The sequence below is a fragment of the Pleurodeles waltl genome, chromosome 7 (genome assembly GCF_031143425.1).
Source record: "Pleurodeles waltl isolate 20211129_DDA chromosome 7, aPleWal1.hap1.20221129, whole genome shotgun sequence".
NCBI classification, from domain to species: domain Eukaryota; kingdom Metazoa; phylum Chordata; class Amphibia; order Caudata; family Salamandridae; genus Pleurodeles; species Pleurodeles waltl.
Window position 1 is genome coordinate 1346242427 of NC_090446.1, and position 14160 is coordinate 1346256586.

The following is a 14160-nucleotide window of genomic DNA, read 5'->3' on the forward strand; positions in this document are numbered from 1 at the left end:
CAGAGGGCCATTTCAAATACTACTAATATAATTACTGGTGCTACTCTGGCTGGTCGCACTGCTAATTGTAGTTTTCTTTGCATAAAAAAACAGAAACATTGTTGAAAGCTAATTGAAAAAAATGTAATCCACCACTTCTCCTAGGGCTACACCTAGTAACACAACTTCTGATACTACATTTGCTACTGCAACTGCTATTGCGTTCACTACTACTTTTAGTACTACCTTCAGCATACCTACCAGTGATTCTAGAACTACAGTTCAACAGGAGAACACCTCCTACTACCCCATCATGGTTTACATGGTCCTCTTTGATTATAAAGTTGGTGAGATGATACCGGTGAGTCATAATTCAATGCATAGGTTACTCTATGAAAGTGATTTGATTTATAGGTGAAATTGCACTCAATGAATTGAGCCAATACTGGTTCTTAGACCACAGTTCCTCCGGTCATTTAAATGTGATCATCTGGAGGATTTGACAAGTGTCCTCATTTTCAGAAGATGCACATCTGTCACAGCGTGTGGAAGAGAGTGGAAATCTGCAGAAGTGATCTGTATACAGATAATGACTGTTCAATTAGGCTAAATGAAATAAGTGCCAAAACATTGAAGAAAGTTACTGCTTGGAATGTGAGGTTTTAAACATACCAGCCAAGAGGGGGAGGGTTCATCTGGAATGGTGTATCAAGGTCCAAAGAGCATGCAATTTTTAATATACATATGGAGTACTGTGTCATGCACTGAAGGTTACCTGTGTTGCATTGTGTTCGGTTTTGAAGGCCACACTAAGGGTATTCCATACAGTTTTGAAAGCAACATCTGTTAGTGATCGGTCCAGTTCTGGAGACCAATTCTAGAGTACTGTGTCCCGGTCGAAAGGCCAAATTTGGAGTGTTGTGTTCAGTTACAGAGACCAAGGGCCATATGTATTAAGAATAAATTCAGTAAAACTGGTGCCAATTGCACACTAACATTTCCTTAATCAATTCTGATTTTGCAAACAGGCCAATGTATTCATTTGTTGATTTTCAATTTTCGTAGTCTGTGGCAATCTGATTTACCTTCTTAAAATACATGAGGTGTTCGCTAATTGTGACCCATTACAGTTGGCAACAATCACAGGGATAGCGGCCTTCTGGTCTCATCAGACTGTCATGTCTGTGATTGCTTTTCAAAAAAAGCAATCTTTTTGTAATTACAGCTCTTAGGATGCATTTAAAAAAATAAGAACGTTTGCAAGCATTTTTTTTACAAACAAGCAGTGGTCTCATTGAGCACTGCCTATTCCTAATAAAAAAAGATTTGCTAAGCACTCATAAAAGGCAAGGGGTGCCTTGAGAACCCCTTCCTGTTTGCAAATGGGTTACCACCTTCTTTGAATTGTTGGTAAAATAATAATGTTTTGTGACCGCATTTTGGTCACAAAACATTAATACATACCATTAGGGATTGGTATTTGGAAGGACGCCTTTAACATGGCCCGTCCAAATAATGCTTCTTCATGGTTTTCTAAACCCACTAAACGATTTGGAAAACATTTCTGAATTGTTAAGTGGGCTCAGTACATTTCAAAAAGGGTTTTATCATTTGCAAACCATCTGATTCACTGAATCAGTGGGATTTCAAATATTAAAGCCCTTAGTACATGAGGCCCTAAATGTTTGGATAATAGGGAAGAAATCCAGAATCACTGAAAAGTTAAGTCCTCCAAGGAAAAAGGACAAAATGTAAATATGTTGACATTGTTGGCAAATACGTTGACATTGTTGCAAACAGGGAGAAAGGGATTCAGTACAATAGAATAGTTTTTATACAGAGTGAATAAACACAACACATTGTTCACTTGAAGCATTATCCTAGGAGAGATGTTGAGAAATATAACCAAGCTGGGGTGCGACTCAGGAGTAACATTATAAAAAAAAATAATACATGTACGAAAATAGCAGTGAATGCAGGGAGCTAAAATAGTGTTGAGACAAAATAATTCCAAGTTAACAGGGAACAGGTTGTTTGGAAAAGGTGGAAATACAGGAACCTGGGAGGAGTTCTCAAGTGTGGACAGATCATGACCCTTCAGACTTACAATCCTCTCCATCAGTCCAATCAGCTCCTCTTCCTCTTTCTTGCGCTGCTCGAAGTGGACATCTATCAAGGTCTGGAGCTCCAGCAGGTCCTTTTCCATGCGCTTTCTGTGGATGTCCTGGTTTGAGGGAAAATAATTATCAATGGGGCACAGATGCAGCACTACCTTATATGTAAAAGGAATTACCTGCCACCCACAACTCAATCTTTGAGCTCACCCAGTTTTCTGCACACTACCACAGGGTTACATTTACCATTCAAAGGGCATGTAGATTAGCCAAGAAGATATTTCTATGGTTTCTGGGACGGCTCTTTGCCTCACCACATCAAGATTTCAACACATCAGTTTTGAAAGAGCCACTCAACAGGACTAAACGCTCATTTACTACTTACCAAATATCTCTACAAATAAAATTGGATTAATGTCTGTGATGGAAATGTCAAAACTGTTTCAAAAACACCACCCTCGGATGCCATATATGGCAGAGTGTGTGCTACCAATGCCAATTAACAATAATGTGTTCCTTTCACAGATAAGGTTTGAGATACCTGCATGTCAGTAGGACATCACTTTTCCATTCCGGTACTTTCTGTAACAAAGTATTGATTATTTAGTCTAATGTGTCCACTTGAAGTAAACCAAGAGTGCAACTACTAGAACATATTGATTTCTGAAATAAAAACCAGATTGGAAATGTGGTGTCCTGCTAAATAGACCCGAGTGGCCCCCCTATCATAGATCAAGATCCAAACGTCCCAGAAGCAGACTGGCCTATTGAGAAGGGAGATTTTCCTCATAGGCCATTGCTTCGGGAAGGCCTGTATGTTGAGGAAGAGGCCTTTGCCTTTAGTATGACTGGTTGTGCCCCGGCCTTCCAGTCTGTCAAAGGAATCGGCTTGTCAGGATATCTCACAATATCCCTACAAGCCAGTTCACACGTAGAATTTATGCATCACGTTTAATCAGATCATTGGTGGTCACTCTATATAGGCTAAAAGGAGTGTGTCTGGAACTCTGCTATACAATATTACATACTTTACTGTACATTATGTTGCACTATAGTGTATTCTAATACCCTGTTATAAGCACACTTTTCAGGAGTATTTCCTGTAACTACAAGAATTTCAAACTGTCTTTATTTGAAGAGCAGTGGCTAATGAGGTGGGATTGCTTCAATACAGAATCACATAAATGTGCCACAGGTGCGATAGAGATAACGACGTACCCCATTCAGAGATGTTTTCTGTGTGCATACCTTATAGAAAACACCTGCCCACATCTACCCAGGTTTTGCACTAAATCTCAGCCACACAATAACTATGCCACAAAATTACAGGAATGCTGAGAAGCACAAGCATCCCTAAAATGACTAATGTTAGGGCAGAGTCTTTGGCCATGACTACATGTGAGACAGAAAATTAATTCTTGCCTCTTTGTACAGGAGAGCATTCCATCTGTGCTTAAAGGAGTGCCCACATGTGTTTAAGAGAGAAAGGAGTGCGTCTCCCACTTGGATCGCATATTGCTGGATGCCGTGCTCAGCATGTAGTTTAGTGCCCCTGCTCTTGCACTGCTTTGGCATCATTGAGCTGTCGGTCACAGAGAGTGGTATTCCTCAAGCTGCCTGGTGTGTCAAACATAAAGGGCAGAGGCAGAACTGCAGAATTCAATGCTGGGCAAAGGATGTCAAACTTGGGCTTCTTACTTGTGTGCCAAACTAATACCTGGAGTTTCAGGAAAGGAGCATGTCTAAGCCTTATAAACTGCCATTTCCAAGATACTAGTCTGTCTGTAAGATGCTACTGAGATTCCCAACCCAAAATTGAGTAGTCTTTTCCTGTGATGTCACTTCCTGTTTGAAATATGTGAGGATGTACTTCTAAGTGAAAGATGCGTAACAAGGCATTTGATTCCTTATTTTTCATCGTGTTTTTGCCTTCTTGCTACTATTTTTGTTCCTGATTTTTTGCTTTTAGCATTTGAAACTTCCACTAGATTGGCTTTCTGGAGATTTGGCCCAGCTCTTTTCTCCTCCATGATGCAAAAGAGAAGTTACAGCCTTGCTAATCAATTGAGTGTTAATCTTTATTTTTAATCAAGATCTACAAGATTGCCAAGGCAATTTGTACCGTTTGTGCAGGTGCGGCCCGTCCTTTGGGGCGGAGGGGCCACGCCCCCCCACCATTTGCCCTTCATGAAGAGTGTCTGTCAGGCTGAGCAAAGGTCAGCCTGACAGACACTCTTCATGTTCAGGTCAGGCAGCCAGGGGCAGACATGCACGATTTGCGCAGACTCCTGGCTGCCTGAGCTGAACTTTGCTGGGCTGAGGAGGTCACAGCTCCTATAGGCGTGACCTCCTTGGCTCTGCAAAGGTGCCTCGAGGCCCTCCCCTGGGTGACGAGGAAAGCGTCACCCATTGACACTCGCCCTAGGCGCTTCAGGTTTATGCCCTGAAGCGCCCAGGGCGAGTGTCAATCAGTGACACTTCGTCACAGAGTGGGGTGGGTTCAGCAGTCTCACTGACTCAGGGAAGACTCATTGGCTGACCTAAGGTCAGCCAATGAGGGAAGGCAGCAATCTCAACCCTCCTGGGACCTCGAGGCTGAAGGTAAGTGTGTGTGTGTGTGTGTGTGTGATGTTTTCAAATGAATGGTGCATACAAGCATGTTTGAATGTTGAGTGTTAATGGATGTGCGTGCATGTGTGAAAGAATTAGTGTTTGTGATGTTTTAAAATGAATGTTTGGTGCGTGTGTGCATGTTTGAATGGTATGAGTGTTGCTCATGGATGTGCGTGCGTGTGTGTGTGAAAGAATGAGTGTGTGTGAACTTTTAAAATGAATGTCTGGTGCGTGCGTGCATGTTTGAATGTTATGAGTGTTGTTAATGGATGTGTGTGTGTGTGTGTGTGTGAAAGAATGAGTGTGTGTGAACTTTTAAAATGAATGTCTGGTGCGTGCGTGCATATTTGAATGTTATGAGTGTTGTTAATGGATGTGTGTGTGTGTGTGAAAGAATTAGTGTGTGTGTGTCTGTGTGCTTCTCGCCCGCCCCACTCCCTCCTAAAGCCGCCGGCCGCCACTGCGTTTGTGTTTTTTTGCTGCTGATTAGAACCATTTCAAGGAGATATTTGACTCCTCTCATTATTATTCTGTGCAGGGCAGCACCATGGCTACTGGATGGAATTGCCCCTTACTCTGGCAGCCAAGAAGGGACCTCAACAGACCTCAGTGTCCAGTCCCTGACAAAGGAGCAGATCCAGTCATCAAGGGACGGGTTCTGCTAGTATTTATTTTATTTTTCAGCACTTCATCATAGGGAAAACTCGTAGTGTCATTAGTGTAAAGAAATATCATTGCTTAAACTTATAAGTGAAAGGTGGCCATCATTTTCTGGCAGATATCCTGTCTTTTCTGATGGAAGTCCTTCTGGATAAAGCCACGTCCATGGCCTAAGCCCCTTCTCGCCCATTCTGGCCCAAAGTCTGTATCTATTCTGAAATATACCCCCACACACTTTACAGAGTGGTTTGAGGACCCCAGCCCTTTCTGGTCCCTGCATTTGTGCAGCAGCCACAATTGGACACAGAGGGTCTGAGTCACAAAGGGACTTACGGCTCGGGAAGTTATGAGTGCGGAGTCCCCGCACTCCTGGTGGAACCTCCACACTCTGGACGGAGTCTCCACACTGAGCACTGCAGTCCGGAGATTTTGCCACAAGTGCGGAGACTCTTGAGTCTTTGAGTCATAAGGCCCTTTGTGAATCGGGCCCTAAGAATGTAGAAAGTATTACTCCAGCATTTAAAGACTATGGACGCCGCCAGTTTCCTCACCTAGTAACTCCTTCCCCATCCTTTTCATCCAAGCCCTACCTTTTATTACAATCCCTCCTAAAATGCTTAGGAACGTACACAGGCACAGGCAAATTGGGCCTCTGTGTTGACTAACGCGCAGGTCCATTTACTCACCACTTACGCCAAACTGAGAATGTTTATTCTGAAACTACGAGGCAGCAAGAGTGGAGGTCCTATATTTTTTCTGCACTGTTGTCATGCTGGTATGAAATAAAACCCCAACAATACAGCGTTAACAATGATATTTTCACACTACAGATGTGGTGGTATGACCCCCAGATGTCAGCTCCGTGCTACTCACATCAAAGTCTACCCTCTCCCCCTCTGGGATCTTCGGAGGAGCCAGCTGTGCGAGTAAAGGCCTGAGGAGAGAGCGAACAGACCATGTCAGAGGTAGAAATCATTTCACAGCAGCCACAAACCAAATGTGAAGCTTACATCGCGGATCTGAGGCATGTTTCATCAGCCTAGAGCGGAAGCGCGTTACACTGGTGCCATAACTGAGTGGGTTAATGCTCCTCCTGCAGGAGACCGCGCGGAACTATTCAACGTTCCATCCTTTAAAAGTCGATACAGTCAGGACCAATTATGTAATAACACTAGTTAGCAAAGCCTTCAGACTCAGTTTAACAGAGCAGTGAAACGGTGTTACTGTCATATCGTATTACTAGAGCTCAGTTAATGAAGCACAAATAGTAACATATATTTTATATATATTTATTGCTTTTTATGTGTTGTATTCCTTGCAATGTATACCTTTGCACGATATCATAAAGTTATTGCATATGTCTTCTTTTTAAATAGTTTTGTATGGTTTAAGTTAGTATTTAAATTGGTGTTAAGCCTGCTAACAAAAGAAAACTTAAACCACTTACTTTGGTCTAGGGCGTTCCTCCTCTTCTCAGGGGCAAGGGAGAAAAGAAAGAGAATAGATTACAAGAACCACTGCGACAGGTTTGCTCCCCCCACCGAAAACCCGCTTCCCTCAAAGGAATAACTAAAATATATGTAACCCATTCCAGGGACAGTGCTTAATTTGTAAATAAAAATGTGCCGGTGCTCAAAGCCCTCCTGTTAAACCCGCGGCTGCTGCAATTGAATGTGGGAACACCGAAACCGAGGCAACGCAATCCTGAAGCCATCTCGGGCCTCTTCAATTCATATAAAGCTACTCCCAGCCCCTTCAGTTCACTTTTGCAGCTTTCTGCTTTCTACCTTTGTGACGCTTTCTCGTTTTTCTCTTCCTCCGTCTTTCTCATATGTGTCTTTTGCTCGCAGCAAATGCTTGACACAGAAGAATAAGCGCCGGCCCTCAAAAATAAGTGCCGGTGGCCAGCACCGGAAACAACAAGCACAAATTAAGCACTGTCCAGGGATCATGGGGAGACCCAAATAGGGGCATGCTTGCTATATTATGGAAGATTGGTGGCCTTCCTGATTTGAAACCAGAGTTCTGCCAGGTCATGTAAGAGCTTAAGCCTCACACTTAAAAAAAAAACCTTAGGATCGGCAAATGTATACATAAAACCGAAGTCAGCACCTTGAACTTTCTTTAACATAGTTCCATACATAGCCCTCAATCCTAAATTTCCCGGGCTACTCAACAGAAACTTACTGTTTCTCAATAGAAATGTTCACGAATAATACTGTGTCAGCCCCCCCCCTCCTTGGTCCCCTTTCCTCCTCAATTTCTTCTAGGCGATACGTGCCCCTTTTGATGCCCAGATAAAACTGCTTATCTTCCCTTGCAACTTATCAAACCATTTACTCCTGAAAATCAAAGGCACTGCATTGAACACAAAAGTACATTTTGGCACGATACACATTTTAACCAGATTAACTCTTCTTAAGATGGTGAGAGGCAGGTGACCCCAGCTATTCATCAACCTATAGGAATTACTTATCACCTTATCAAAATTTACTTCTGGGAGCTTATTTATAGCCGGAGTAATCAACACCCCCAAATACCTCATTTATTTTTTGATTAGCAGCGCTCCCTCGGCATACTCCTAACCATAACTTCCATCTTAGCATGATTTACTAGATACCCTGCCACTTTTCTGAACTCAGTCGTCAATCTCTCTAAAGTTGGTAACGTACCACTTAAGTCAGACGTATATACACCATGAAATCTTCCACATATAATGCACCTTCCTTTGACATCCAATGCACTTAAACGTCGCTATACCTTTCTCTTTTCTTATTTTAGAGGTTTGATATATAAATTGAATGACAGCGGTGATAATGAACACCCCTGCCTGGTTCCCCTTGCTATTTTGAAAGTGAGGTCAAATAGCCATTCACCGGGACTTTAGCTTGTTGGTTCTAATATATGTTTTGCAAAAACTGGCAGAAATTCTCTCCTAAGTTAAAGATCTTACACAAGGTATGTAAATACCTCCATTTAGCTCTGTCAAATGCCTTAGTTGCGCCTAGCATAACAGTCACAGAGCCCTGCATACTACCGCTAAATCTGTTGAACTAATTAAACTTTGCCTTAGCTCATACATTGACCTACCCTTCAGGAAGCCCTTCTGGTCCTCATGAAGGAGCCCCCCAATCACACTACCCAGGCGATAAGCCATAACTTTTGTAAAAATCTTATAATCGCAGTTTAATAGTGACACTGGCCTAAATGAATCGCAACACCTTGGAACTTTTCCCGGTTTCAAAACTAAGGTAACGGTAGCTTCATTCCAGGGGGTAACGGGGCATCAGATTCCAAGATCCCTCCAAACAGTTTAGTCAAAATCTGAATTATATTGTCACCCAGGGCCTTGTAAACTTCCAAGGACAGGTCATCAGGCCCAGGAGCTTTACCACATTGGCCTTGATTGCCTGCTCTCCTTCAGAATGTTCAATATAACCATTAAGCAACACTTTCTGCTCTTCGCTTATGCCCCCAGGTTTGCGTCCTTTACCCAAGTCCTCACCATCTCATCAGTGACCTCCAGATCCTCTGAGTATAAATCCTCGAGGAAATCCCAAAAAGTATCCTCAATATCTTTACTATTACTCAAGATGGCCCCAGTTCCCTACTGCCTATTTCGTCTATGGAATTCCTGGTCAGCTATGATGTTGTTTTCCAGGGCGGAAGTTTCCCACAATTTTCCTCATACTCAAAATAGGCTAATTTATCTGCCTCACATCGCTTCCTGGCCCTTTCTGTCACCACTGCTGTCAACTTATGCCTAGCTGTTCGTTACAACCCTCTCTGTTGCTCTGACTCCTCCAAACCAACCCCTATTGTGACAGATTCTCCTCCACCTCCCGCACCAAATTACTAATCTCATCCCTGTAGAGCTTTCTCTTAAAGAGACCGACCTAATTAGTCTACCTCTGACAAGGCTTTGAAAGAGTCCCACACCAGTCACATGGGTGCATGTTTCAAATTAATGCGAAAAAACTCCTCTTTGTCTGATCTAAGATCATTGATCACATTCTCGTCCAATAGAAACCTGCAATCTAGTGTCTACCTGCGCTGCGCTGCTCTATCTTCACACCTAAATTAATATCCAAGAGTACAGCCGAATGATGGGAAAGATGGGCTTTCACATGGCACACATCTAGGACTGACCTCCTTTGCCTCTGATCCACCAAAAAGTAGTCAATCCTTGAGTGATCTATATATTTTTATTGCTAAATGTGTACCCTTGCAACGGTCCCACCCTTTCTGTCCACACATCACATAACCCCAGCTGTTTCATCATGCATGTTATCCAGGACCTCATCTTCTCATTTGCTCTCAACTTTCTACCCGATATCTGCCCAGATCATAATTCAACACCACATTAAAATCCCCTGATCAACTATTAGAATCAGAAAATTGCAGCACATGCTGAAACATCTCATTCAGGGGATCAGTGTTATCCACATTCAGCCCATAATAGCCTAAGAGGGTTTAAACATGATTGTACCAGGCAATTTCAAAATTGCCCACCTCCCCAACTTCTCTACAACACTTTCCCCAATTAAACATTTTGGATGTTTTTTTAAGGACAATCGTAACCCCTTTTGCTCCCACAATTTGACTTTTGCATACCACTTGCTGAACCCCTTTTAAAGGCCTAAAAATATCCAGACACTCTTCTAGTCAGATGCGTTTCCATTAGGCCGATCACTAACGAGCAGAGAATCTCTTAGATATTGCAACAGCTGAAATTGTCTGCTTTTAACCCAACGCCCATTAATATTCCAGGACAGAATTTTTAAAGGAAGAGTCACCCTAATTATACTGGCTCACACCTCGTGGCTGACTCTTCTGTGTGGAAATAACAGAACTCAACTACAGACAGACTATAACCACTGTAAGTTTCTTAGGACTTTTTTTTAAAAAAAATCCCCTTATGCTCACCACCCTGTGCTCATCACCTCACCCCTAACCTTACCCTGCCCCTTTCCACCCCTAAACCCTGGGAGAACCCTCCAAGTCTTCCTCATGTCATAATGCCTTTGGAACCCTGCCATCCAATGCAACCACTACTACCATTAACATTGAAAATCTTAAAAGAAAAACCCTGATGTCAGCTTGAAGCAAACTATTACGAAACCAGGGTTACCAAGATCTAGCATAGAAAAGAAAAAGAAAATACAAGAAAAACAACTACTAATTCCCAAGTCTAAGGATAGAAGGGAAATGCTGAACTGGAACGAACTGCTACAGAGAACACCCTCATCGCCCTCCTCTACTGCTCTCCGTTGCATGTCTGCAATTCTCTAATACAATCATCCACCCCCTGCAATCTCTGAAACTGTGCATTTTATTCTTGTACATGACTCAGAGTTGCTGGGAATTTCAGCTGGGCTGTAGCTCCCAGTTTCCTTAATGGCTCAATTGTCTTCCCTAACTAACATTGCCTGTTGAGCGTCATGCTAGAGACATCAGATCTTGTGGTACTGATATCTTGGGAGGAGCTGCAGGCAGTAGCAGGCAGGAGAGTATCCAACTATAAATATTTCCAAGTTCGGACCTGGGTGCAGAGTGTAGGTAGTAAGGTGGGAAACTCGAATGAGTTAGAAGAGCTAATATACCAGGCTGTCCCGAAGAAGAAGGAGGTTAAAAGTTGGTATTGGCTGTGGGTGAACCTAATAGATGGAGACTTTTCATTGCCAGAGGAGCAGTGGGGAGAATACTTGCCGGAAATCCAGCTAAGAGACATCTGGCAAGTATCTACAAATCTTTTGCACAGCACAGTTAAGCCTGTCTATTTAAGGAGAAACCACCTGTTTTCCATCCACAGCATTTTGTGGACTCGGGCAAATGTATCAAGGTTGAAGTCAGCTGGCATGGCTAGCAGCAAGAAGTGTGGTCTTGAAGGTGCTAATGACCTACGTATGTTTGTGGAGTGCCCAGGCATCAACTACTTTTGGCAAGGTGTGTAGCGCAGGGAGTGAGATCCTCTCCATAAAGCTGGAGTAAGCCTTTCCCTCATTATTTTCAGAATCCTGCCAGACAGTGCTAAACTGATTTCTTAGAAGATTCTGTAACCCCGAAGGGAGATATGTAGAAGGTGGCTAAGCAGTTTTTCACTGACTTTTTGCAGACTGTAAAAGGTCTCTCATCTATGATGCGAGCTTGGATGCAAGGGACGTACCAAACAGAAGTTATAAGTATTGGGTCCCGCTGATGAAATGGTTGGGAAGAAAATTAGTTGGAGTGGCTGGTGAAGCCCCTCCCACCTTCTCTCCCCTAAGAATCAAAACTTAAAGTTTTAAGTGAGGTATATCGTAGTGAAACTGTCCTATGATTACACACAAAAGCTATTTTTGCTCTATGATACTGGACCAAAAGGCCTTGGTGCGACAGAGATTTGGAGCTATTCTTTGAAGGGAAGAGTGGCTCCGGTTACAGATCTGTAGGGAGACATCCTGGAGGGGAATGCGGATTTAAAAAAAATAAGGAGCCACTCTGTTCTCCTAATGGGACTGTCAGTCATAGGTAGCATGCAGGAAGAAACAATCAGGAGGAGACAATGAAATCTGTCCAACAACTTCCTAAAACACATTTCTATCACGTAGGTTACACAGAAGTGATTGGCTAGGGTGAACCTATCGACTAAAGCTGATTATAGGAGTCTAGGCAATTTTAGGCAGCCTCCGAAGACTCCACCAGTGTGCGCGAGTATTACATCCCCTGCTAACATCAAGCATGGTTCTGCTTTTGAGAAGGAGGCATCAATATAGCCTCTTGATTAGGGAGGCAAAAGCCTCGCAATAGAAGCCCTAATACAGAACCATGCTTACGGAAAACATGTACAATGTCAGCCAACTGCCTGAGCAGAATCACTGTGTCTCCCTCCAAAGAGTTTAGCTTCTGGTTTCTGACATTTTGTTTACACAACGCCCAGCCGTATCTGTTTCAGGCAAGGTGCAGCCCACTTCAGTTTGTAGTGGAATAGAGGAAATCTGCCATTTTTGGTGTCATGCGGGCACATAGTGTGGGGATAGTGGGTTAGCCTATGAAGCCTGTCTTTGGCCAGTATTGCATGCCGCACTAGCATGGGAATCCAATGGCTTCTCTTAAATGATGTCAAACCATGTTGGCCAAGCTCCATTTCCTGTCACTAACGTTGGTGCCCTGCCCCTTACAGCTGTTAACTTCTCTTCCTTTGTCCAGTCTTTCTGCAGATAACTTATCCTGATATCCAAAGCGGTTTTAGGAACTATGGGCCAGATGTAGTAAAGGTTTTTACCCATTCTGTGTCTATGGGAAAAAGTGTTTGTACATATGGCCCTATATGCCCTAGCTCAGGTGGTCATTTGGGGACTCTCCATTGGAAAGATCTACACCTGGCCCCACGGATTTTTGAAGGAGTCCAACCCCCTCCCCAGCCAGACCCTATTAGGGGAGTGCTCACCCTGTTCAGACAATGCATTTTACTGAGAATCCACACCCTCCTCTTAATTCTTCCATTTTCTTTATTATGTGTTTGTACGACAGTGTTATTAAAAGAAACATACACTCATCCCAACCTATGCCTTTCGATCTGATTTGCTAAGATGTGTTAAATTCAAGGACTCAAGGACTGATCACCCACCAGCACTTTCTTTAATACCAATGCCACAATAAACTCACTCACCTTGGTGCGCTGTTGTGCCGTCCAGTCAAGTAGTCGTAGCAGAAAGGAGGAGAGAGGGGCAATGATAACGAGAGTCAAATTAGTACATGGTCAGCACATTCCCATTCTCACATCACCCTAAAACCTTTGAGGTCTTCTCCTTCCCCGCCTCCAGTTGCATAGGCCACACAGAGACAGAGATGCTCCACCTAACTCTTCAGGGCCAAGAAATGAAAGGTATATAATGAATACTGACAGACATGCAAACACAACTGGGTAGGGTGAAATCTGACTATACGACCCTAATGTGAGAAAAAATGTTTGGAAAATCACTGGAGGAAGTAAAAGTCCTCTGGCGATAACAAAACCGTCGTCAAGAAAGAGAAGAAAACTGCAATAAAAACCTGGTCAAAGAAAGAAGGCAGGACCTAGAAATGAAAAAGTTGCACACAACTGAAAAACAATCATGGTCACACCATAAGTAAAAAGTATAATAAGATATGTTATTTTTTAGTGAAAATATTCTTCTTGACCTTAAAAACAAATGCAAGAATTATAGACTTCAATGTCTCTGCAGAGGTTCTAGGGAAAGGTACAAATTTGTGGGTGGACTATTACCTGGAAAAGGGAAAGAGAGATGGTTAAGTATTGTATAAACTGGTGAATTTGTGAGCTGTGGTGTAACTAAAACCGCATGTGGAAAGTAACCTAATAAAGGTAATAAGAACATTTTGTCAAAAAGTAAAAGCAAGAAATGAAAGTCTGATAGTTGGAGTAATGGCCTGTAACTAGCAGTAGAAATATTTGTGCAAAACTGTTCACGTCTGAGTGTGCCCAAGAACAGCAGAAAGGTTAGTGGAATTTTAGGGCACGTACACATCGTGCAAGAGGGGCGTTACTGTCATGTCCTGCACAGTGCACATAAGAGCAGTCTATGTCAATGAAGGAAAGTGTATGATAAGGGTACAGGAACCAATAAGGCAATATATATTGAACATATATATATTTATATATAAATATATATATATATATGGATGATAGATAGATAGATAGATAGATAGATATAGATATATACACACACACACACATATATATATGGATGATAGATAGATATATATATATAGATATATATACACACACACATATATATATATATATATGTTG

The 14160-nt window shown here is 42.6% G+C and overlaps 1 protein-coding gene across 4 annotated transcripts in view; it reads right to left on the reverse strand.

Annotated features, from left to right (window-relative positions):
* The window catches only part of TNNT1 (troponin T1, slow skeletal type), a 71991-nt gene that overhangs the window by 14925 nt on the left and 42906 nt on the right, over positions 1 to 14160 (reverse strand). For 3 of the 4 annotated variants that reach the window (XM_069200744.1, XM_069200743.1, XM_069200745.1), the window contains 3 exons: positions 6814 to 6835; positions 6240 to 6300; positions 2087 to 2203 (listed from right to left, as the gene is read on the reverse strand). In XM_069200744.1, coding sequence (XP_069056845.1) covers positions 2087 to 2203; positions 6240 to 6300; positions 6814 to 6835 — 200 coding nt within the window. Of the gene's footprint in view, positions 1 to 2086; positions 2204 to 6239; positions 6301 to 6813; positions 6836 to 13017; positions 13145 to 14160 lie in introns of those variants that run through there. The other variant, XM_069200746.1, reaches the window with a different exon arrangement.